The 22,431-nt window shown below is 59.4% G+C and overlaps 8 protein-coding genes across 8 annotated transcripts; 5 read left to right on the forward strand and 3 right to left on the reverse strand.

Annotated features, from left to right (window-relative positions):
* The first annotated feature begins 556 nt into the window (after window positions 1-556).
* GGS23DRAFT_573832 (chloride channel protein) lies at window positions 557-3,706 on the forward strand. Its single transcript, XM_051516703.1, has 4 exons — window positions 557-980; window positions 1,079-1,094; window positions 1,157-1,506; window positions 1,563-3,706. Exons 1-4 carry the CDS (start codon window positions 804-806, stop codon window positions 3,537-3,539), a joined length of 2,520 nt encoding a protein of 839 aa, XP_051370640.1. The 5' UTR covers window positions 557-803; the 3' UTR covers window positions 3,540-3,706.
* A 237-nt stretch (window positions 3,707-3,943) lies between these two features.
* Window positions 3,944-5,504, forward strand: GGS23DRAFT_119698 (uncharacterized protein). Its single transcript, XM_051511064.1, has 4 exons — window positions 3,944-4,490; window positions 4,652-4,748; window positions 4,841-4,876; window positions 5,014-5,504. The coding sequence occupies exons 1-4, from the start codon at window positions 4,183-4,185 to the stop codon at window positions 5,386-5,388; spliced, it is 816 nt and encodes a 271-aa protein (XP_051370641.1). The 5' UTR covers window positions 3,944-4,182; the 3' UTR covers window positions 5,389-5,504.
* A 94-nt stretch (window positions 5,505-5,598) lies between these two features.
* On the reverse strand, window positions 5,599-6,998 carry GGS23DRAFT_573842 (transcription initiation factor IIA gamma chain). Its single transcript, XM_051516704.1, has 3 exons — window positions 6,693-6,998; window positions 6,434-6,581; window positions 5,599-6,291 (listed from the first exon to the last, which is right to left on the reverse strand). The coding sequence occupies exons 1-3, from the start codon at window positions 6,737-6,739 to the stop codon at window positions 6,139-6,141; spliced, it is 348 nt and encodes a 115-aa protein (XP_051370642.1). The 5' UTR covers window positions 6,740-6,998; the 3' UTR covers window positions 5,599-6,138.
* Window positions 6,999-7,565: 567 nt separating this feature from the next.
* On the forward strand, window positions 7,566-10,733 carry GGS23DRAFT_119735 (SNF2 family N-terminal domain-containing protein). The gene is made up of 6 exons (XM_051511066.1): window positions 7,566-8,141; window positions 8,199-8,515; window positions 8,573-9,497; window positions 9,552-9,978; window positions 10,052-10,372; window positions 10,442-10,733. The coding sequence occupies exons 1-6, from the start codon at window positions 7,736-7,738 to the stop codon at window positions 10,548-10,550; spliced, it is 2,505 nt and encodes an 834-aa protein (XP_051370643.1). The 5' UTR covers window positions 7,566-7,735; the 3' UTR covers window positions 10,551-10,733.
* A 619-nt stretch (window positions 10,734-11,352) lies between these two features.
* Window positions 11,353-13,031, forward strand: GGS23DRAFT_119731 (uncharacterized protein). Its single transcript, XM_051511065.1, has 3 exons — window positions 11,353-11,938; window positions 12,041-12,178; window positions 12,284-13,031. The coding sequence occupies exons 1-3, from the start codon at window positions 11,577-11,579 to the stop codon at window positions 12,885-12,887; spliced, it is 1,104 nt and encodes a 367-aa protein (XP_051370644.1). The 5' UTR covers window positions 11,353-11,576; the 3' UTR covers window positions 12,888-13,031.
* Window positions 13,032-14,013: 982 nt separating this feature from the next.
* On the reverse strand, window positions 14,014-14,737 carry GGS23DRAFT_597956 (uncharacterized protein; the record flags this gene model as incomplete). Its single annotated transcript, XM_051518704.1, has 2 exons — window positions 14,014-14,305; window positions 14,481-14,737. 2 exons carry the CDS (start codon window positions 14,735-14,737, stop codon window positions 14,014-14,016), a joined length of 549 nt encoding a protein of 182 aa, XP_051370645.1.
* Window positions 14,738-15,981: 1,244 nt separating this feature from the next.
* GGS23DRAFT_605883 (Alg9-like mannosyltransferase) lies at window positions 15,982-17,967 on the reverse strand (the record flags this gene model as incomplete). The annotated part of the gene is made up of 4 exons (XM_051519829.1): window positions 15,982-17,037; window positions 17,090-17,497; window positions 17,568-17,826; window positions 17,900-17,967. 4 exons carry the CDS (start codon window positions 17,965-17,967, stop codon window positions 15,982-15,984), a joined length of 1,791 nt encoding a protein of 596 aa, XP_051370646.1.
* Window positions 17,968-18,392: 425 nt separating this feature from the next.
* GGS23DRAFT_119845 (NAF1-domain-containing protein) lies at window positions 18,393-20,659 on the forward strand. Its single transcript, XM_051511067.1, has 2 exons — window positions 18,393-18,693; window positions 18,746-20,659. The coding sequence occupies exon 2, from the start codon at window positions 18,781-18,783 to the stop codon at window positions 20,620-20,622; it is 1,842 nt and encodes a 613-aa protein (XP_051370647.1). The 5' UTR covers window positions 18,393-18,693; window positions 18,746-18,780; the 3' UTR covers window positions 20,623-20,659.
* Window positions 20,660-22,431: the final 1,772 nt, after the last annotated feature.

Genomic DNA, 22,431 nt, shown 5'->3' on the forward strand with positions numbered 1-22,431 from the left:
AAACTCAGGGCAGAACAAAGTTTGAGGACGGTGTTGAAACCACATCTATACTTGCTGGGGGCCAAAGCAGCCATCGGTCGCTCCCCAGATGCCTCAGTCTGATGAAGTCGGCCGGCTGAAGTCGGCCTGCTGAAGTATGAGTAGTAGGTACCTTTCGCTGTGCGCGATGCCTGTTCGTGCAACGGCTTACCTATGCGGAAAGGACAGCCGTGTAAAAGCTCAGAATGCGATGCTCATATGAAGAAGACTTTTCATTAGGCAGTTAACGAACTGGACAACGTGAAGAGTAACAAAAGATTTCAATCCGAGTAGGTAGGTATATTCATATGTCTGATGATAGTTGTGTTTACAAGGGGTGTCCATCCACAAGTTGACAAAATACCCAGCAGAGAGATGGCTTATATAGATATTTCTGTATCAGCTACAGTTCTTTCTTGTAGACTGATTCTGCATGAAGCCGGCAAATATCCGGCAGATCCCGGAGCGTTCAAGCTTAGGTAAGAACTGTCTCAGTAAGCGGGCCTTGACCAGGTAACCCGCCTTGACTCCTTGGTCCCGTAGCTTGGGGCCACATGGGTGCCGTCCGCAAGCGCTGATCCCGCCTACAGCCTTACAGAGACCCTCCCCCCTACATATGCTGAACGTCCACTGCGCGTCGCAACGGTATGTAGCAGGAGAATCGACGCCTCCGTCGAGCTGCATTCTGCCCTGTCACATCTGCTCCGCCATACCCAAGTCGACGCTCCCCCTTCCCCTCATCGACCACAATTGAGGAGGATGATTCGCGACCTCCCCTGAGACTCATGTCTTCCCGCACCACCTCCATCTCATTCACCCGCCCCCAGCTGTCCCGACCACCATCTGTGAGCTCCCGGCTATCTGTCGCTGTGTCGAGTGTCGAGCAGGGAGAGGGGCCGGGGAGCAATGTGCGCGCCGAGCAGCAGATTGGGGAGGAGATAGCCGAGATCAAGAGATATGAAGTAGGTAGAGCCCCCCCTCCCCTCCTCCCTCTCTTCGTCGGCTGCGCTCGGTCGATGGCCGGCGCCATGGCGTCTCGGACTAACCGAATGGTCTCTAGGATTTCACCACCATAGGTATGCACGTCGCCGACGACCCGACCACACCCGTACGAGCGTTGCTGAACCCGAGAGCGCAGATTGGGTGCAAGATGCAGCACAGGAGAGACTGCGCCGGAGAGCGCGCCGGAGGAAGGCCGCCGGCCGATTCGACAACGGCAAGGTGTCGTGGCGATACCGACTGCAGGAGTCCTATGATGCGGCGCAAGGTTGGGTCGTGGTAACCCTGGTGGGCGCCGCCATCGGCTTGAACGCCGCTCTTCTGAACATCATCACCGAGTGGCTGGCTGATATCAAGATGGGGTACTGCGCCTCCGCCTTCTACCTCAACGAGAGCTTTTGCTGCTGGGGCGAAGATGACGGCTGCGAGGACTGGCATCGCTGGACCGGTTTCGAGCCCGTTAATTACATCGTGTATACCATTTTTGCGGTAAGCCTATCCTGTGCCTCTCCCCCACGCTCTTGCCCGAGACTAAGGCCGGCAAGACCATGTTCGCCTTCACTGCGGCAGTTCTTGTCAAGTCCTACGCGCCCTACGCGGCCGGCTCGGGTATTTCTGAAATCAAGTGCATCATCGCCGGGTTCGTCATGAAGGGCTTCCTGGGCTTCTGGACCTTGATTATTAAATCCGTCGCCCTTCCCTTGACGATCGCGTCCGGTCTTTCGGTCGGCAAGGAGGGCCCCAGCGTGCACTACGCCGTATGTACGGGAAATGTCATCTCGCGCTTGTTCGACAAGTACAAGCTCAACGCGTCTAAAACGCGCGAAGTGCTCAGCGCCTCGGCAGCCGCGGGAGTGGGTGTAGCCTTTGGCAGCCCTATCGGAGGCGTAATATTCTCCCTCGAGGAGATGTCCAACGTCTTCCCGCTCAAGACGATGTGGAGGAGCTACTTCTGTGCGCTCGTCGCGACGGCCGTGCTGGCGGCCATCAACCCTTTCCGGACGGGCCAGCTTGTCATGTTCCAGGTCAAGTACGACCGATCGTGGCATTTCTTCGAGACGTTGCCATACATCTTCATCGGCATATTCGGGGGCCTCTACGGCGCATTTGTCATCAAATGGAACTTGCGTGTCCAGGCATTCCGAAAGAAATACTTGACCAAGCTAGCCATCCTCGAAGCAACGCTGCTCGCGGCGGGGACGGCTATTATCTGCTACCCCAACGCCTTTCTCCAGATCGAGATGACGGAAAGCATGGGGATTCTGTTTCGGGAGTGCGAAGGGGCGGAGAACTACCACGGAATTTGCGACGAAGACAAGCGGTGGTCTACCATCTTATCTCTAACGGTCGCGACGGTGGTTCGCGTCTTCCTCGTCATCATATCGTACGGATGCAAAGTACCGGCTGGCATATTTGTGCCGTCCATGGCCATCGGTGCGTCCTTTGGCAGAACGGTTGGGATCATCATGCAAGCCATCCACAGTGCCAATCCGGAAAGCGTCTTCTTTGCAGCCTGCCAACCGGGCGAGCCCTGCATCACCCCGGGGACATACGCTTTCCTCGGAGCCGCCGCTGCGTTAAGCGGCATCATGCACATCACGGTATCGGTCGTAGTCATCATGTTTGAACTCACGGGAGCGCTGACCTACATATTACCCACCATGATTGTCGTCGGCGTCACCAAGGCCGTATCGGACCTGTTCGGGAAAGGCGGCATCGCCGACCGGATGATCTGGTTCAGCGGGTTCCCTTTCCTCGATAGCAAGGAGGAGCACAACTTTGGCGTGCCGGTATCGACGGTGATGACTTCTGACGTGGTGGCTATCCCGATCCACGGCATGACACTACAATCTGTCGAGGACCTGCTGAAGCAGCCCCAATATCAAGGTTTCCCCATCGTCGAGGACCCGACGACGAAAACGTTGGTTGGCTACATCGGGCGTACAGAATTACGGTACGCGGTCGATCGCGTACGCCGCGAGCGGGCGATGGAGATCGACCCCGATGCGCGATGCAACTTCTCGCCACCGGCCATCGGCGCGGCCGTGCCCATCATGTCCACGGTCACGGTGAGCAACGCGGACTACAGCGCGCCGTCGGCGTCGGTCGACCTGGGGCGGTACGTGGACGCGACGCCGGTGACGGTGCACCCACGGCTACCGCTGGAGACGGTGATGGAGCTGTTCCGCAAGATCGGGCCGCGGGTGATCCTGATCGAGCACCACGGGCGGCTGTCGGGGCTGGTGACGGTCAAGGACTGCCTCAAGTACCAGTTCAAGGCGGAGGCGGCGGAGCACCCGCGCGAGGACGAGCACGAGATGGCGGAAGGGCAGGAGAAGCTGTGGGGGCTGATGCAACGGGCCGGGTACTGGGTCTCGGGCAAGGTGGCGAGCCTCAGCGGCGGGCGCATACGGCTGGCGGGCGACGCGAACGAGAGGGCGGGCCTAATGGGGAGGGGCGGGATCATGGACGGGGACGAGGACGCGATCGACGACGACGGCGTCGAGTTAGAGAACAGATGAGACGGCACGGGCGCCGGTTGGATTTTGTAAGTTTAGCAGGGATCGGGATCGATAATCGAAATGTTTTTATGGTTGCATGACCAGGCGGGTGATCTTGCACATACCTCTAGGTGTACCCTCTACCTGTTAGGTGGGTAGAATACCAGCCTACAAGCCATGAGTTGAAGCATTAGACACTCTTCCCTCCTTATTTTCGGATGGCCTACTTAGCTAGGGGGGGCCAACCGCACCGGGGTAGCACTGGGGGGGGGACGCGGGGAGTGGTATCGGCGGGCGGGACATCGGGACCAGCCGACGCCGCGATGGAGGGGTCTGATGTAATGACGCATGCCGTCGCGGCGCCAAGAGGAAAAGCAGAAGAGAGGAGTGGGAGAAGGAAAAAAGGGAGATCCCCGCGTCTGGATTCGGGCGTGGCACGTACTCTAGGTACCTGTGCACCTGCAACCAGCGGTGCCTCCATCACACCCACGCCCGCCCGACGCATCCCGAGACACAACCGCTGCTGCGCTTCCCACCAGGGGCGCGTCGTACCGCCTCTTTGCCTGCGCGATACTGAACCCTGCCGCTTACCTAAACTCCCACCGCATCCAGCCACCCGTCCTGTGCCTACTTCCCGCCGCCACTCCCTGCTCTCTGTCTCAACATGTCTCGCCGCGTGAAGACACCGCTCTCGTCCTCCGCATCTTCGCACCCTTCCCCATCCGCCACGGCCGCCACCCCTCCCTCTTCTTCGTCCACCGCTACCTCCGTTCCCGCCGCCACCCTGCGACCTCGGCGGGACAAGAAGGCGCCTAGCGCGACGACTACTACTAGCACCGCTGCTGCGGCCGCCGGCGGCCCCGCGATGCCCTCCGCGCCCGCGCCCGCGTCGTGGGCGGCCCGCAATCGGTGGGTCGTGCTCGCCGTCGCGAGCGGCGCCTGCGCCGCGTTCAACGGCGTCTTCGCCAAGCTGTGAGTCGCGCCCCTTGCCTCCCCGGCGTAGGCAGGTATGTAGCTATCTGAGTTCAGGACAGGGGGTGCGGTATTGTGTGTAAGGAGACAAGAACGCGCGAGGGAGGGAAGGGCGAAGACGGCAGACGACGGAGGATGGACAGCAGGCTAACCCAACCCAGCACCACCAACGACCTCACCACGCATATCGCCCGCGGCGTCTCGGGCGCTCTCGGGCTCGCGGACCTCGAGCGCCTCGTCGAGGTTGTCGCGCGCGGCGTAAGTCCCTTGCCGGTTCGGGTTCGGAGGCGTTGTGGGTGGGACTATGGATACAAGGACGGTCCGCCATGCTAACCCGCGCGTCTCGGAAGGCATTCTTCGGGCTGAACCTAGTGTTTAACGGAGTGGTAAGTGGGATTCCGCACGCCTCCCTCCCCTCCCCTCCTCCCCTCCCCTTTCCCTATCTTGCTAACCCTCCCCCTCCCCCCCTTTTGCCCCTCGCAACGAGCCGCTCGACGACGCTGACCGCGGCCGGGACCACCAGATGTGGGCGCTCTTCACGCAGGCGCTGGCGGCCGGGCGCTCGACGACGCAGGTCGCGGTCGTCAACACGTCGGCCAACTTCGTCGCGACGGCGCTGCTCGGCCTCGCCCTCTTCGCCGAGCGCCTGCCCCCGCTCTGGTGGGCCGGCGCCGCGCTGCTCGTCGCCGGCAACGTGGTGATCGGCCGCGGTAGCGGTGCCGGCAGCGGCGACGGCGCTAAAGAGGGCGAGGAAGAAGAGGAGGAGGAAGAGGAAGAGAGGGAGAGGGAGAGGGGTGTGTCTGCCTACGGCGGCACGGACGCGGCGTCGCGCGCGAGGAAGGACGGGGAGGAGGAGGAGGAGGAAGAGGATGTTGCGCTGCTAGGGGATCTACGTTGAGGTTCGACCGTAGTAAGGGTGAGTCGAGAGCGCAAGTTGATACTGGATTCTAACCATCACGCTAGTAATACCGACTCGTGATGCAGTACATATATCAGACATCGCTACCAGGGCACATATTTCCCCCTTTCACGTTGCCTCTCTCGTAACACCCCTTTGGGATATCAGTGTATCTCTACGTAGGGACGCGATAATGGTCACCGCGCACGATGGGAGATAAATAAAATCGATTTATCTAAGTTCCAATTCTATCCAGTGTCGGATGGCCGTTACGTACTGCCTATGAACCGCAGTAAGAAAAAAGGAAAACCCACGAGCCTGACGCATATTCGGCTCATTGTTAAAGCGATGGCAATCTTTCCCTCTACGACTATCCTGCCAATCCCACCCTCTCGCTTCCTTGCGTAAAAACACGTAAAAAGCTACTAGCCCCGCGTAACGCATCGCGCCGTATTATGCATAACAAGCCTGCCTCGTCATAGCTCCTCGAGGAATGTCGCGTTCCGAGCCTCAGTTTTGCTCTCGTGCCATGCAGAGCCCCTGCACCGGCGCGACGAACGGAGACGCGTAGCACTGACTACCCACGCCAACACCCGAGCGGCGTGTCCGGGCGGTAGGTAACGGCGTAAGCACGAATAAGACAGGGTATCGGGTAAATCAATGCCGTCGCAGCGTCAGGACTGGCATCTGTAGACTTGGAAAGGCGGCTCTGGGGGAGCCTCGCTCGAAGGAAGGCAAGTGGCAGCGCGCTCACGGGCCGTTGCCGGTCGGCTTCGCCGTGCACGAGACTATCTTAACCTTATCGGCCGATACGGCTTGGCTATTGTTGTCCATCTTGAAGATCACGTTCTTCAGCTGGAAGGTCCAGACTTCGTCGCAGAACCGGTAGGTGTCTAGGCTTCCCTGCAGTGGCGGACCGGCTCGTTAGTCGCAGCCTCGGCAGCGGGCGCGGTAGCCCAGAGAAAGCGGTGGAGAGGGAGGGGCGGAAAGTAAGCGCGAGAGCAAGGGGAGGGAGGGAATTTATACGTCGGGGGCTGCCGCTCACCTTGAAAGAGAGGCGCGCCTTGACCTTCTCCTGGAGGACCTCGGTGATGGCGCGGTCGAAGTTGGCGAGGACCTTCATGGCGAGCTGGGGGTCGATCTGGTGGTCGGTGATGAGGTCATCGAGGGTGTCGGTCAGAGCGGCGCCGACGCTGCGATCAAAGCCACATTGTCAGTACCACGCCAAGTTCAACCACAGCAGGATGAGGAAGTACGGCAGGATGAGGAGACGGATGAGAGAGAGGGCGGGGACGAGGCTGTACCTGCTTCGTCGGTACAACTCGTAGAAGTTCTGCGTGGTGGCGGCCATGGTGGGCGTGAGCGACGATGCAACTAGGGCGCAAAAGTCGGAGCCGTAGTGCTGCTATCCCTGCCTGCCGCCAGCGATAGCGATGGATGCCAGTCTTGGAAGCGAGCGTGGTTTGCCGTCGGCGATCGATAACAGGTGGTGGGAATGTTTGGGAGAGCGAAGATGGAGATGGGAAAAGTCACACTGCAGGACGAGAATGCGTTATGAGATGGATAGTAGGCAGGCGGATTATGTAGTAAGCAGGACAACACAGCCCGGAAATCTGTATAAGCATAAGCATATCGGTACATTATCATATGCATAATTACGGTCCCTGCCCGCACCCAGGCATTTGGTACCTGGCTAGATGTAGGCACCGCTATTTAAGTACAGGTACCTCCTTAGGGATGATGGGGAGCGGGTCCACCACTTAACGCGTGATCGCGTAGTAGTTTCGCGTCTGGCTTACCACCTGCTCGCACTCGGGGCGGTACGTACACACATAGCGTGGTCTCCTAATGACGCGCTCGCTCTTGCCAAAATGCCCATTGGGCAATTGAGGCATTCATCCACCCTCGTCGCCCACGATCCTCTCTCTCTTCCTCTCCTCTCCCTCCTCGCCCGCTTCGGTCGGATACCCACTCTTCAACCCGTCAATCTTCCTCTGATCAGCTAGGCCAGGTCTTACCATCTAATTCCTTCTAATCCCTTGACCTATCTACCTTCTAATTCGCCGACCTACCCGCTCTCCCTACCTACCTCCTGTCTAGGTGTCTACCGGCTTCCTCCTATTTCACGCGCGCAGATCTCGACCGCGAATCCTCGTACATCCGGACTCCGAAAGTGGAATTGCTCTTCCCCAAGTCCCATCGCATTGAGTCGCATCCCTCCCGGGTTTCCTCTTCGATGGCGTTTGCCTTATTCGCACATCCAGGCTTTCCGTAGTTACCCTACGCTTCTATCTACACGAATACTTCATCTATTTCTTTGTCCGGTTCACGATCTAGGGACCCCAAGATGGCCGTCACGTCGATATTTACAGAGCAGCAGATGCTGACCGAGGAGAAGAAGGCCAGAGCTGAGAACACCAGAGCTGAAGCCAAGCGGCTTGCTGCCCGTAGGAAGCGCAAGAAGGTTCAGCTGTCGCCCCAGGAGCGTGCCCAGAAAGCCAAGGAGCTCGACGAACTACTACGAAAGAGCAAGATTTTCAGTGAGATCCTCACCAAGAAGACGAAGGCTCTCGGCCGCGTGGGGCGCGACTTCGACAATCAGGCATTGACGGACGTCGGCTTGGAACTGAAGAAACAACCGAAGATCATGAGTGGCGGCACCATGCGCGACTACCAGCTGGAGGGCCTCACTTGGATGTACGAGATATGCCTGCAGGGCTTGAGTGGGATCTTGGCCGACGAGATGGGCCTTGGTCAGTACCTGCTCTCTCCAGCGAACCGGGCCAGCTCGGGAGCTAACTAGCCTTTAGGCAAAACCATTCAAGTCATATCGCTTGTGGCATTGCTCCGAGAACAGGAGCAATATTACGGCCCTCATCTCGTCATCGCCCCCTTGAGTACGCTATCGAATTGGCAGGACGAGTTTCATAAGTGGACACCATCCATACCTTTCGTGCTATACCACGGAAATCCCCAGGAGCGGCAGAACATTTTTCGTGATAAGATCATGAAAAACTACCAGAAAGGCAAACTTACCAACCGATTTCCTGTCGTCTGCACAAGCTACGAAATGGTTCTCAGAGATCGCGCGAGTCTCTCAAAGATAGATTGGGCTTTCATCGTTGTCGTGAGTGCCCGCTTCTGCCCCCCTTTCGGTTGTGGTGGCGACGCTGACATGTCACAGGATGAGGGTCATCGTATGAAGAATGCCGACGCGAAGCTTTTTAGAGAACTGCAGCAATTCAAGTCGGCGACCCGTCTCCTGATTACGGGAACGCCTCTCCAGAACAACCTCAAGGAGTTGTGGTCTCTCCTCCATTTCTTGATGCCAGAAACCTTCCTCGACTGGGAAGCCTTCGAGGTCTGGTTTGATTTTAGCGACTTACAAGACGAAGAGGCAATGTCTCAGTTCATCGAGGACAAGCAAAACCAAGATCTAGTATCTAAGATTCACAAGGTCCTGCAGCCGCTGCTGCTTCGTAGAATCAAGGCTGACGTCGCAAATTACTTGCCGAGTAAGCGAGAATATGTGCTGTACGCACCCATGACCAAGGAGCAGACGGACCTTTACAACGTCATCAACGACAGGAAGACGGACACCAGATCGTACCTCGAAGGCAAGGTCTTCGAGAGGTTGACAGAGGCCAACAACAGCCTGAACAGCTCCCCGCTGTCGAGCCGCCAGTCCTCGCGAGCGAGTAGTGCTCGTCCGAGCCAAGCGCCATCTCCTCCGACCAAGAACGCGTTTTCGATGATGATGGGCAAAAACGGAAACCCAACACCGAAACCATCGACGAAAGACAGTTTCTCTACTCCTAAAACAAAGGGAATTGTCAAGCGGCGAGCGCCGCCTACCAGCGAAGTCTCAACGCCCAAGAGCAGCAGATCGAGTCGTCAGTCGACTCCGGCCAGCAGCGTCCGCAGTCGCTTGCGCAAGAGTCGTCCTTCGTACAAGGTCGCGGACGACTCGGATGACGATGCGCTAGATGACGACGCATTCGAAGCCAAAATCGCGGCCGAGCTTGCGGCCAAGGACGACGATGACGAGAACTCGGAAGACTCCCGAGACGAAGAGGAGATTGAGCGAGCCGCCACGCTCGAGTTAGCTAGTAAGTATATATGCATGCTACTCTACTCTATGCTGCACTTCTAACATGCGGCAGAACTTCAGATCGCGGATAAGAAATTAGGCAACCCATTGATGCAGCTAAGACTGGTCTGCAACAGCCCTCACAACTTCTACAGCCCGTGGGCATTCAACACCGATATCGCTGTCGACGAGACGATTGTGACCTCGTCCGGAAAGATGCTGCTCCTGGACCGATTGCTTCCGGAGCTCTTCAAACGCGGCCATAAGATCCTGATATTCTCCCAGTTCAAGACGCAATTGGACCTATTGCAAGACTATTGCGCGAGCCTAAGGCAGTGGAATGTCTGTCGTATCGACGGAAGCGTTTCTCAGGAAGACAGGCGCCAGCAGATCAAAGAGTTCAACGAAAACCCCGACTACAAAATCTTCCTGCTATCGACCCGGGCGGGCGGCCAGGGCATCAATCTGGCCAGTGCGGATACGGTGATCTTATTTGACAGGTAAGACCGCACCCCCCCCCCCCCCCAAATCACGATCTTCCAACCAGAGGTTCACCTAGGCGCGTGGAACTAGCGATTGGAACCCGCAACAAGACCTTCAAGCGCAAGATCGATGTCATCGAATCGGCCAGACACGTCCGGTGATCATCTACCGACTGGCTACCAAAGGCACGGTCGAAGAGGAGCTGCTGCTGAGCGCGGACGCGAAGCGCAGGCTGGAGAAACTTGTCATCAAAAAGGGTGGTTTCAAGACTATGGGTCAGAAAATCGACGCCAACGAGGTGCTGGACAAGGAGATCTTGCAGTCGATCCTGTTGAAGGATGGCGAGGTGTATCTGCACTCGGGAGGAGACAGAATCCTGAGCGACGAAGACATAGAGGTTATATGCGACAGGTACGTCTACTGCTCGTTGGTGCAGAATGGGATGCCATCGGCAGTCTGCTAACTATGGGCTGTCAACAGGAGCGATGAGGCGTTCGAGCGTGCGGCCAGAGGTGCGGGCAATGCAGCCGGCTTCCAAGTAGTAGAGACGGCAGTGGACGGCATCACTCAGATGACCGGTGGTAGCTAGCGGCAACGAGCCTTTTGCCGCTGCATATGCGAGCAGTCTCTGGCGTCTCGGACTGATAGGCGGTACCGGGGTTGATGTAGGCGCTTGGAGTGCCTAGTTATACGGGGCTATTTCGCGGCATATATGGAAGGCCTATGAGAATTTGCCCGCATGATTCGGCGCCGATGCAGTGCCGGCGGGATGTCGTCGCGTCGTTGCGTCTCTATTCTCGCACCCGTATCTAGCTTTGACAGATAATCTTGCTTAGTTTGTTGAATGGACACTGTCGTTTGCGCAGTCGACGATGCTGACAAACTGCAAACCGGGTCCAGCCACGCAATCGGAGCCGATTATCGGGTGGGCAGGACCAAAATAGCGGCCTAGGGATGGTACTGGGGGGGGGAGCTGGCTCCTATCATTGCGCCATGCCGGGGTTTCATGACGGCGTGGGTTCCCGCCGCGCTCGTTGGCGGGGCTCGACTGCACAGCGCACAGCTTATCATCAACTAGGAGAACGAGGTTATCCAGCTCTGCCTGCGGTATTGTATGCCTGGCGAGAAAAGGGGAGACGCAGCTACAAGTATTTGCATCCGGGATAGGGTAGCATCGGGAATTGTGCGACTTGGCCCACGCGGGCACCCTCGACGCATCCTCGACGCATCCCGGACACGTCCTCCCCCCTCTCCATTGTCGGGACCGGAAGCAGGGTGAATAATCGGGATTGAATAATGGGTACGGAGTGATTCACGCGCCAACTTTGCATCGAGCAGCTATAAAAAAGGCCGAGGCCCGTAGTCCAGATATCGAGGGAAGGCACGCCCACCCGACAGCCGGACGACGATCAGAAGAGAAGGAACAACAGAAGAAGAGTGCACATCTAGGAAAGAAGTAACCAGCTTAGCGACGTAGCCGTACCTACTACCAGCCGTCACCAGAGACACACCATCGCCATATTTCTGCCCTCATCACCTACCGTTCTGCCAGAACTCAGACTCGCCGACCCCCCAACAACCCACCGGCACGCCTCCCCAACCCCCAGCAGAGACGATGTCCAAGGCCGACGAGAGCGGAGGCGAGGTCGGGCCGCTGGCCAACGACGTCCTCCTCGTCTTCACCCCTGTTGCCGAGCAGACGGAGTGGATAAAACGAGTCACGAACCGGTTCGAGGGCTTGCGAGTGAGATGGGTGAACTCGTTGAAAGCGGACGGCACCATCCTCACCGCGAGAGAGGTCCCCGCCGAGGTCTGGGACGGCGTCACCATCCTCACCACCTTCGTGCCGCCCCCGGAAGACCTGGTAGCCAAGGTCCGCCTCATCCAGGTCAGCTCCGCCGGCACCGACCGGTGGACGAACCATCCCAAGTACCTAGACGAGAACACCATCTTCTGCACCTCGAACGGTATCCACGCGTAGGTTGCCACTCCCAGAGGACTGCTCTTCAGCGAAAATCGCGTAACATCATGGCTGACAAACGTGTTGCTGGTCTTTTCCTCGGCTTGAAAAAACGACAGCCCACAGATTGCCGAATGGGTCATAGGCGCATGGCTCTCCCACCAACACCACTTCCAACGGTACGCTGCGCACATGAAGACCGGCTACTGGGAGTCGCCCTTTGCCACGCACATTGAAGACTCGACAGGTCTTCGGGTGTAAGTAATCACCCACCTCTTAATTACCTATCTTTCCGCCGGTGGTCGCCGCCCACTTACTTTCCTCTTGAACATGGCTAACATCCCGGTATACCCCCACTGTAGCGGTATTCTAGGCTACGGCGCGATCGGGCGTGCCTGCGCGAGCATCGCCCGCACCCTCGGCATGGAGGTGTATGCGTATACGCGGGGGGAGCGGGCGACGCCGGAGTCGCGTGTGGATGACAGCTACTGCGTCGCGGGGACGGGCGACCGAGAGGGCCTGATCCCGACGCGATGGTTCCACGGAACGACGCAGGCGGCGGTCGACGAGTTCCTGGCCCAGGACCTCGACCTGCTGGTGCTCAGCCTGCCGCTGACGCCGGAGACGCGGGGGATCCTGTCGCGGGCGCAGTTCGAGATCCTCGGGAAAGGCAAGAAGGCGTTCGTCGCCAACGTCGCGCGCGGCGGGCACATCGACCAGGACGCGCTCATCGAGGCGCTCGAGTCCGGCAAGATCCGCGGCGCCGCGCTCGACGTGACCGACCCGGAGCCCCTGCCGTCCGACCACCCGCTGTGGCGCGCTCCGAACCTGCTCATCACGCCGCACGTCAGCTGGAAGACGGACTTCCTCTGGAACCGCCTCCTCGACGTGCTCGAGATCAACCTCGAGAAGCTGGCGACGGGGCAGCCGCTGATCAACGTGGTGAACCGCCAGCTCCATTATTAACATTCGACCGGCCGATATTATATGTCGGGGAGATGATGGAGAAGAGGGGAGGGGGAGATAGCATCCGGCGTCAGAGGAAGTATTTGATGTCGAGGCCAACTCGAGCCCATCCCATCCTGTGCTTCCGCTTACGTATGGGCATTTCTCAATTGCCTTTCGCCGCTCATGCTTGGCCATGTTTGATGGCACGCTGAAGGTATTAGTAGCACCCTCAGAAGACATAGATTTCTAATCCCTCACCACCACCCACGCAGTAGCTAGTATCTCGCGGTCCCTTCTGTGGCGTGAATGCGATATAGACAGGACCCCTACTTCAATCTCCGTGACATTTACGAGCCAGCGCCACGCCTCATCACCGTGACTCGTAAAGGACGTAGGAGTCAAGCCGGGCAAGTACCCACGTAGACGCGCCCAGGTGTAGTAGAGTGCCACACCCCCACCGGAGGCCGCGCGACGCCGCAACCGAAACGATCGACCCCTTCCGAACAGATACCTACCTACGTAGGCAGTTCGTCAACCCCAGACGCCCGACGTGCCACGAACCCCGACGCGGCGCCCCGTCGCCCTCCCCAGCGTCCGGGAACACAGTGTCACACCCTCCAGCTTCCCACCAATCGGCGACGGCGCGCCGCGCGATTCGCCGACGCGGCCGGCTCGCCGCAGCGCCCCTCGGGACGCGCACGTGCGCGCGAACATGGCCGCCCGCTCGCGCTAGGTAAGGGGGGGGGGGTTGTTATGGTAGAGCTAAGGAGCCCCGGGGAGGGATTTCGTGGTCGACGCTTGGTGATTCGAATAGCGCAACGATGGGGTGTGTGTACACGTAGATATGTAGTATGTATGTACAGAGTAGTGAACGGCAGTCCCCCTGTATATAGGTATACAAATAGGACACAACAAGCCTATATCTATAGGGTAAAGATATCGCCAGAGTTTACATGTCCAATTCCCGAGCGGACAGATCCGCGCTCTCTAGCAAAGACAGCCGTCATCAACACATTCTATGCGTGCCTTCGTAACATTGCATATCCCCCCGTCCCTTCCCAGCCGCAGAACACCAATCCCCCCCCCCCCCTATTCCTATGCTAGCGCTAGCCTCTGTATTCATGCGTGGACAGCACCACTCCGCTCAAAACTCGATCAGCCGACCATTAATCGTCAGCACAGCGCTGTACAGCTGGCGCTTGCCAGCGCCCCGGTTTGGCGCGGAGCGGCCGCTCGGGTCGATGTCGAGGCCACCCGGACCAAAAATGCCGCGGTTGTCCGCGTACGGCCCGTCGATGGTCGGCGAGAAGGCGTACTCGGCGTCGCAGTCGTCGCTGGAGCAGCAGTGGGAGCCGTAGAAGAGCACGAAGCCGCCGCCGCCGTCGGGGATCTGGTACAGGGCCGGGGCCGAGACGATGCCGTCGTTCCGCGTCGCCCTCGTCGTCCAGGATCGTCCGCGCCGCGGCCCCCCCCCCCTGGCACGTCGTCGCGCCCCCCTAGCGAGTTCCCGTTCGCCTTCCACAGGATCCACCGGTCCCGCCGCGTCGATCGCGCCCCCCCCGCCGCGTCGTCGCAGATCAGCGGCGCCGCTGGAGGTCGCTGCTCTTAGACAGGTCGAGCTCGGCGACGTCGGCCAGGCTGAGGACGGGGAACGCCCGATCTTCGATCGTCGGAGCAATCTCCGGCGCCGCCTCCGGCAGCTTGAGAATCGGAAACGCCCTCGCATCGAATTTAGGGTCCGGCTCCGGCACGTTCGGCAGCTTGAGGACCGGGAATGCCCGTGCGTCGACTCGCGAAGCGTCCCGCGCTCCGAGAGGGAGGCCGGCGACCAGGCCGGCAGCATACAGGGTTAGGAGAAGGCTCCTCATGGCGGCGGATTTGGGCGGGGAAGGGAGGTTGAATGGAGGTTATCGAAGGGTGGCTAACTGCACTTTTGGGGAGGAGGATATCGACCTCTAGGAGGGCCATGGTGGCGGCGGAAGCCCTGATATATGTGTCGCTATGTGCAGGAATCGGAACGCCACAAGCTGGCAAGGGGGCGTAAGACGGTGTCAGCTCCTTGCATCTCTCTTCTACCTGTAGACTGCAGGCAGCTACCAACATGTGTGGTGTCTGCCGTAGTTGAAACGCTGTAGAGTACATCCTTGACTTGGCGGATTGCTCGTGCCAAGGAACGCCAGACACGCCTCGCATCCGTCCCGTCCAAAGGAGCGAGCAAAAGGGCTCCTCGACGCTGCTGGCTCGGGACACGGCTGCTATAATAAGTAGGCGTGGAAAGGCAGTTGGCGGAGCCCTTGTCGGGTGTTTGACGCGTCTAACGGCACAATCGACCACTTCTGTTAGCCAACTTATAGCTAACCACGTCGTGGCTCATCCCTCTAGGGTCGTAGCGCGTCTGTTGATGGTGTGGTCGTTTTCTGGAGCCGAACAACTAGTCTGCGCGAAGCCCTCATAGCAACTCTACCGCGCGGCAGATCTCGCCCCCACAGCCAAACCCCTTCCTCCTCACCTCCTTCTCCCTTGATGCCAAGTCACTTCGCTTTCTTTCTTGCCGCCGCCGCGCCACGACCTGGCAGGGGTCTGATACCAGTGATGCTAAATATTGTCATTCGCCTTGGCTCAGATCTGCGATTCGTTCCCTCATCAGAGATACCTGCCTAATCCGGCTTTTCCCCTTTAAAATAAACCAAGGCTTCCTCCTAACTTGTTTGAATTCAGAGAACTCAGCTGACGATGAATCACGGGGCTCCGTTTAGCAAAGAATCCCGGTTTACTCCAACCAGGGAAATAGGTTAGGTAAAACGAAAAGAAAAGGCAAGGAAATAAGCGCAGGGGCGCCGTAGATCTCGATAAACAAGGCTGTCGCTGACCGCCGTCGATCCTCACCCGATCTCCATGATCATCCACCCTATCCGGACGCCCCACTTGATTTCGACGGCACCTGTAAAGCATCCCCGTGCCTAAATTATCTTACCTCGACCTACTCAAAGTCGACCCAAAATTCGGCTCCATAGCGGGAACGGGAAAAACGGCATGAATGGGGGTCATAGTATCTTATATTAATTACTGGGCCAGGCCGACACGTGGTTCCCGCCGTGAGGTTGAGAGCGGCCTATAATTTTCTCTGCAGCAAGCAGTGCCGTCCCCATTTTCTCCTGTACTTTTCCGGCACGATCTCCCAGTCCGGGATCCAGAGAACTCGGGCGAGTAGGTGCGTGTTTGCCGCGTCAAGGAACGGCTCGCACTTGACAGTATCCCAGTTCTCCCCGTCAGAAATATAATCAGGCTCGTTCGGAGGTAGAGGGACCTGGTGTTCCGGGTACTGTGTGTCGACCAAGAACGAGCATTGTCTGATATCAACGTACTTTCCCATGTCTTCCTGATTACGGTCATTCATGCCTCTTGGCGGCAGCCAGGTGCCGCTCCAGAAGCCGAAGCCGGTCCGCGCCTCTGCGAACTCTCCGGGAAGTAGGCCTCGAAACTCGGACCGAATGAATTTGGCGCGCATATCGCGAGGTAGGAAATACGAGTTGGGAAAGCGATACCATTCCTTGCCAAAACAGACGTGATCGCCGCGGCCACCGAGGCCAGCCTCACCAGCCTCACCAGCCCCGAGGGGTTGGTATAGCTTGAGAGGGGCTGAGTAAGCAGTATACAACCCGATGATGCGAGCGACGCCCAGATCCAGAGACAGCAACATCACGCCCAATACGGCAAAAAGCTTGAGGCGCGCCGGGATCTTCCCTATGAGCGTCCTCGGGTCCGAAGTTCCGAGGGCAGCTAGAATTACGTGTAGCCCCAAGGCCGCATTCAGCGCGATGAATGGGTACATAGGGTACATGAACCGCTCTTCCTTGTGAGGCTGGACGGAAAAGATGGCAAGCCACATGTAGAACGGGGTGAGGAACACGACGGTGCGCATCACGGACCGGATATCGTGCTGCTTCGTGGAAACCGCCTTTTGAAGGAGAAATAGCGGCAGGGAGAGTAAGGCGAGGAAAAACCAGATATTGAAGTTGATGGCGAGGTTGCGGAAATAGAACGTCCACGGCTCGGTACCGTATAGGTTGGGACCCCCGGTCGAGCTGAAGATGTTATACTTGACGATATTCCACGGGACAACCTCGAACTTGCGGTAAAAGAAGGTATTTATGGCCGCATCGGCGCTCTAGGTGTGGTGAGAGGCGAACATGGAAATCAAGGCAGGCGGAGCGACCTACAAGCAGCAGCAGTGCAGCGACGCCGCCCCGGACGATGCCGATGGCGGCTTCGGACAAACGGTGACGGCCGCTCAGCACCTCCTCAAGCAGGAATGGAGCACACAACGCCGCGGCGAAGGGCCAGCCCAGGATGCCCCCTACGGCGAACCACCAGATGCCCCAGAAGGTCCTCAGTTCGGCCCTCCAGTTGATGAACGCGGCAGCGCCAAGAAGGGAGGCGTACATAGCGAAGCTCGACGGGAGGTAGGCAGTGCTAGCATGGAAATTCCCCGGCGACATGACCGTGGCCATGGTGAAGAAGAGTCCGATCCGGCTATCCAGGTTGATGCTTGCGGAGCGGTACAAGAGCACTTGGCACAAGGAACATACAAAGGCCAGCGCATATCGGAGGAAGTAGAACTCGGCAACCTGCAGCCACCGTGAGCCCCAATGCTGCGAGCTAGATTCTACCAGGTGCAGTAGCGAGATAAATACTTGCCTTGGTGGGTCGAGGCAGCAGTCTTCGAAGATTGGCAACTATAGCATGCAGCCCAACGTAGGACCAGCTTCGTATGCCGTAGTCTGGCGAATATTCCCAGGTTTGCAGGCCATAGCCGTGGGAGAGGTAGTGGGTGGGCTCCCAGTAGTTGAAAGTCTCGTCGCAGTCCTGGATAGGTGCGAAGGTGGCCGAGATGGCATTTGCGACTAAGAAGATATAGAATACCTTGATAGGCTCGATCAGGAATGCGGATGGGCGCCTACGCTTGGTGGTTAGCAGCCGAGCTCATCCCGAACAGCTTCCACCTCTTTTGGTCCTGTCTCAGCTCGCACCTCTTCTTCGCATGCCGCGCATCTGGATGAACGAATTCTGGCCGCTGCTCAGCAGCTGTGGGAGGCATCTCGAACAGACCCAACCTTGCAGTTCTGTGCTGTGTGTTGGGGACACTATCATGTGCAGGTCAGGCGGAAGACAGTCGAATCTGTCAGAGCTGTGGGAGCTGGGAGAGGAGGGAGAGCTGTAGGTGAAAGGCGACAGCATGAGGTAAGCAAGCCAAGAGACAACAATGCCTACGTTGTCCCCAAAGGTTGAAGGACGGCAAGGACCAATCGGAGATGACGTAGGCCAATTCATAGCCTATGCCTTAGTTGAATGGACACCCAAATAACAGGTATATGCACATAGAACATACATACAGGGGCTGGATTATGTAAGGTATCCTAACAGGTAGCACGCAGGTAGGTAGATAGGTACCTAAGTACTACATATACTGGCTTACTTGCACACCGTGATTTTTTTACAGCTCCACTTTATTTTTCAGACCCTTTGTAGAATTACATCCATCTGCGAGAGCTTCAACTTGACCTTGCGAAAAGCATCCACCTCCAGAGTGACCTGTTAGAGAGAAAAAATCGATCTCGAGTAGTATATCGCCAATCGGTGTCTGGAGAATGCGCCGTAAACCCCTAGGTTTCAACGTCCAATTCTATTACTCCACCAGTATCTGATATCAGCAATTGTCTCCCCTCCCTCGTCCATCTCGTACGCGCCGAGACGCCGAGGCACGCCGCAACTCCCCGGCCAGACTCGCGAACATCACTCTGCTAGATGGGCGCATTGTGTTATCGTAGGTGCCCTACTGCTAGCCATCTAGTCATACAGTAGCTAATGGAAAACAGCCTCACTCTAGTAATACCTACTCACCTTCACCAATATGTCCGGGCATTTTGAGATACCCGGCTTGACCTTCTCATTACAGGCATCGCAACCACCGCAGCCACCGCAGCCGGTACAACCCTCACAACCCGCACAACCCTCACAGCCGTCGGAGTCGTCAGAGTCATCAGGGCCATCAGAGCCAGCACAGCCAGCACAGCCAGAGGCCACCCAGCCCCAACCAGTGACCCAGCCTACTACCCAAAAAGAGACAGAACCAGCCGCCCAGGAGGACGGCGACACTGCTATTCCCGATGCGCCTCCGAGCCCCCCTTCCCTTACTTCGGCCCTGGAGGCTCTTCTCGGCGGCCTAGAACCGTCGCCTCCGCCTCCCAGCGCCGCACCCGCGCAACCGAATGGCAGCGAGCCGAGCGGGCAGGCCAACGGCGCCCCGGCGGGCCAGGTGCCGGAAGACGACCAGAAGAGCGAGGCCGGGTGGGAGGAAGACTCCTCGCCGTACGTGTCGTCGTCTGACTCGAGCAGCTCCGACGACTCGGACGACGACGACTCGTCGGAAGACGCGAGGAATTATAAGCTTCTCGGCCCCGAGGAGACTGCCCGCATCCTCATGGAGATGGAGGGCGGCTCGGACGACGAGGGCGACGGCAAGGCGCGGGGCTCCGGCTCCGGCGCGCAGGTCCGGACCAAGAACGAGATCCCCGAGGAGGTGATCCCCAAGCCCGACGTGACGCTCGCGCCCGACGCGGAGATCACGGAGCTCGGCGTGGTCGAGCACATCGTCGAGAGCACCGTGGTCATCAAGGCGCACACCACGGGGGAGTACTCGGTGCTCGACAGCGGCTCGGTGCTCTGCACGGCGGACCGGACCGTGGTCGCGGCGCTGGCCGACCTGATCGGCAACGTGCGGCAGCCGCGCTACACGGCGCGGTTCGCCAGCGACGACGAGATCCGCGCGTTCGGCCTCGAGCTCGGGGCCAAGGTGTTCTACCCGCCCGCGCACGCGTCCTACGTCTTCACGCAAGCGCTGCGCGGCGACAAGGGCACCGACGCCAGCAACTGGCACGACGAGGAAGTCGGCGACGACGAGATGGAGTTCTCCGACGACGAGAAGGAGGCCGAGCACAGGCGGCAGCTCAAGGCCAAGAAGAAAGGAGGGCGCGGCGGGAAGACCGGCGGCGCCGGAGGCGGAGGCGGAGGCGCAGGCGCGAGAGCAGGCCAGCGCGAAACCCCGTCCTCGTCCGCGGCCGGCGGCAGCCTGAAGTACGACGACGACGACGACGACGAAGACCTGGACGGCCCCTACCGGAAGCTGACGCGGCCGCCGGGCTTCGGGCAGGGCCCGCAGGCCCCTCCGGAACCCGGCAACGGCGGCTCGCGTCGCGCGGGCCGGAGCCGAGGACCGCGGAACCACGGCTTCGACCGCGGGGCCCGCGGCAACCGCGGAGGCCCGCGAAGCGGCCACTCCCTGCCGCCTCGGCCGTCGCGAGGGCAGGAGTACCCGCCACAGGCGCCGGCGGCGCCTCCGCCTCAGCACGGCTACCCCCCGATGCCGCTAGCGGTCGCCAACGCGGTGTTCCCGCCGCTGCCGCCGCAGTTCCAGGGCATGGCGCCCCCGTCGCCGGTGAACGGCGGCCACCCGCCGCTGCCGCACCCACCGTTCTCGTTCCCGTGGGCGGCTAATGTGCCGCAAGGGTTCTTCCCGCCGCCGCCGCCGCAGTTTACGGCGGCCCAGCCGCAGCCGCAGCCGCTGAACGCGCCCGGAGCCGGCACGTTCTACAACCCGGCCTTCTTCGCCGCGCTCCAGAGCCAGATGCAGCACGGCCAGCCCGGCCCCCAGAACGGCGGCCACTGGCCCCGGCCCAGCGGCGGGCCCTCGTAGCGCCCCCCCCCCCGACGCCGCCGTCTCCGAACCGTGGCCCCCCCTACCGGGACGGCGCGAGGCACGGCAGACGCTAGCGGCAGCAACCCAGAGCGCGTGCCGTCGGGATAGGATAGGCACGCCAACGACCGGCACGGCGGATAGCGCACACCGCCGCCAGCGGCCCAGAGCGCCGGCAAGCGATCGCGGCGCCAATGCCCGGTGCTGCCGCGCGCCAGCACGACTCGCGCTCAGCGCCAACCATCCCACCGTAGACGCTTTCACCGTCCCCTTGTCGGCAGGATGTACTGCGCCCGCTACGAAGGGCGCGTGGGGAGACGGGGTTCTTCTATGTATGTAATGTTGCTTTCCGCGGAGGTACATAGCGTCTATTCCTCCAAGCCCACGTACGGGCGCGGGCTTGTAGATAGTTCGGGCGGGAGGTAGGTAGATCGGCAGCCAGCCAGCTGGTAGTTGGCTGGCGCAGGGCAAATATACGGAGTTCTGGTGCTGCGCGCGTCACCTTGCCTGTGTAGATCTAACGCCTCGTCTGGCCCGGTGCATCTATCTATCTATCTGCGCTTTCCCCTCGGCGTCTTCTTTCTCTACGTGTCTCTCAGCGAGAGAGGGGGGGTGTGATGGAAGTGCGTAGCACGCCCCGGCTATACCGTGCCTTGGACACATACCTACGTACCAGCACCCATATCCTATCTATACTCGCGCTATTCCTGGCCCTCTAACCAACCTCCTCGCTGGCCCCCCGCGAGGCCAACCACATCTACCTCCGCGCGGCTACTCTCCGCTGCGCGGCGGGCGCGGGCGATCAGGCCACGCCCGCAAGCTCCGATGCACCGCGCAGCAGGAAACCCGCGCGCCTCGGATCTAAGCATCGTCACAGGACCACGTACACCCGCGCGCGCGCGCAGCCCATACGGGAGGCCGTCCCACCTCCCTCCCCCAAGGCCAAAATGCGCACGAAACCAGGCCTCTCACCGCCGACAGCATAGTGACGCGACGAAACAAAAAACGGCCGGATGACTTGCTCACTTCGCAGCTATAGCCTACCGCGACCAAGATTATGTACGTTTACAGGCAGATGCGGAGGCGATCCGCAACCCTCCCTGTTGGCCTCACTCGCCGGCTCTCGAGGTCGTGTGCTATAGAAATGCCTCCGTCGCCAGGCGGAAAACCTTGTTTGTCCCGGGAAAAACAAAGGGGGTAGGGGGGGGGGGGTGTAGTGGTGTGCGGGCGCGCATGAAACATCGCTCATTTCTCCGACCAAGTTTCCGGGATGTTTGCAAACAGAGCGCGTTTCTGCACTCACCCTACACCCCGTCGCAAGGAGGGGGGGTACACCTTGCACATCCCGTCGCTTTTCAGCTCTTCTGTCATTTCGTCATTTCGCGCGTGCGCTACGTAGCAAAAGAAAAACGGGAGGCGGTCCGGCCGCGTTTAGGCTAGAGGGCAATACTACTCAGGAGGCCGCGCTCGTATGTCACTTCAGACGGGTCTCGTGTCATCGATTTGCGCTTCCCGGCTCATTTCAGCCTTGCGCACTAAATACCTGCCGTAATATTGGAGGCGTCCACCTGTCAACATCGCGCTCGGCGCGCCGGCACATCTCCTGTCGCCAGAGCGCATTCTCAGAAACCGGACGCACATACATATGGGCGCGTATGTGCGTAGAAAAAAAGGCGCGGCGTCGCCATGTGGCGCCCGCTAGCAGCTGGTGCATGTGGAGCCCTCTTCCACACAAGCCTGCGCGTTGCCATTTGCAGAGAGGAACAAGCAGCACGAGCGCACCGCCAATTCAATTCCCACCGATTTTGC

This window comes from Durotheca rogersii (assembly GCF_024521655.1).
Source record: "Durotheca rogersii strain YMJ 92031201 chromosome Unknown GGS23scaffold_15, whole genome shotgun sequence".
Lineage (NCBI taxonomy): Eukaryota > Fungi > Ascomycota > Sordariomycetes > Xylariales > Xylariaceae > Durotheca > Durotheca rogersii.

Bases quoted from the DNA above. Each gene is read 5' to 3' on its own strand.
- GGS23DRAFT_573832 (XM_051516703.1), top strand. From the start codon at position 804: ATGTCTTCCCGCACCACCTCCATCTCATTCACCCGCCCCCAGCTGTCC. The intron at 1,507-1,562 runs GTAAGCCTATCC...AAGGCCGGCAAG, and splicing joins TCGTGTATACCATTTTTGCG to ACCATGTTCGCCTTCACTGC.
- GGS23DRAFT_119698 (XM_051511064.1), top strand. From the start codon at position 4,183: ATGTCTCGCCGCGTGAAGACACCGCTCTCGTCCTCCGCATCTTCGCAC. The intron at 4,749-4,840 runs GTAAGTCCCTTG...GCGTCTCGGAAG, and splicing joins TCGAGGTTGTCGCGCGCGGC to GCATTCTTCGGGCTGAACCT. The intron at 4,877-5,013 runs GTAAGTGGGATT...CGGGACCACCAG, and splicing joins ACCTAGTGTTTAACGGAGTG to ATGTGGGCGCTCTTCACGCA.
- GGS23DRAFT_573842 (XM_051516704.1), bottom strand. From the start codon at position 6,739: ATGGCCGCCACCACGCAGAACTTCTACGAGTTGTACCGACGAAGCAG. The intron at 6,582-6,692 runs GTACAGCCTCGT...CTTTGATCGCAG, and splicing joins GAGTTGTACCGACGAAGCAG to CGTCGGCGCCGCTCTGACCG. The intron at 6,292-6,433 runs GTGAGCGGCAGC...CCGCCACTGCAG, and splicing joins AGGCGCGCCTCTCTTTCAAG to GGAAGCCTAGACACCTACCG.
- GGS23DRAFT_119735 (XM_051511066.1), top strand. From the start codon at position 7,736: ATGGCCGTCACGTCGATATTTACAGAGCAGCAGATGCTGACCGAGGAG. The intron at 8,142-8,198 runs GTCAGTACCTGC...ACTAGCCTTTAG, and splicing joins GGCCGACGAGATGGGCCTTG to GCAAAACCATTCAAGTCATA. The intron at 8,516-8,572 runs GTGAGTGCCCGC...GACATGTCACAG, and splicing joins ATTGGGCTTTCATCGTTGTC to GATGAGGGTCATCGTATGAA.
- GGS23DRAFT_119731 (XM_051511065.1), top strand. From the start codon at position 11,577: ATGTCCAAGGCCGACGAGAGCGGAGGCGAGGTCGGGCCGCTGGCCAAC. The intron at 11,939-12,040 runs GTAGGTTGCCAC...AAAAAACGACAG, and splicing joins ACCTCGAACGGTATCCACGC to CCCACAGATTGCCGAATGGG. The intron at 12,179-12,283 runs GTAAGTAATCAC...CCCCCACTGTAG, and splicing joins GACTCGACAGGTCTTCGGGT to CGGTATTCTAGGCTACGGCG.
- GGS23DRAFT_119845 (XM_051511067.1), top strand. From the start codon at position 18,781: ATGTCCGGGCATTTTGAGATACCCGGCTTGACCTTCTCATTACAGGCA.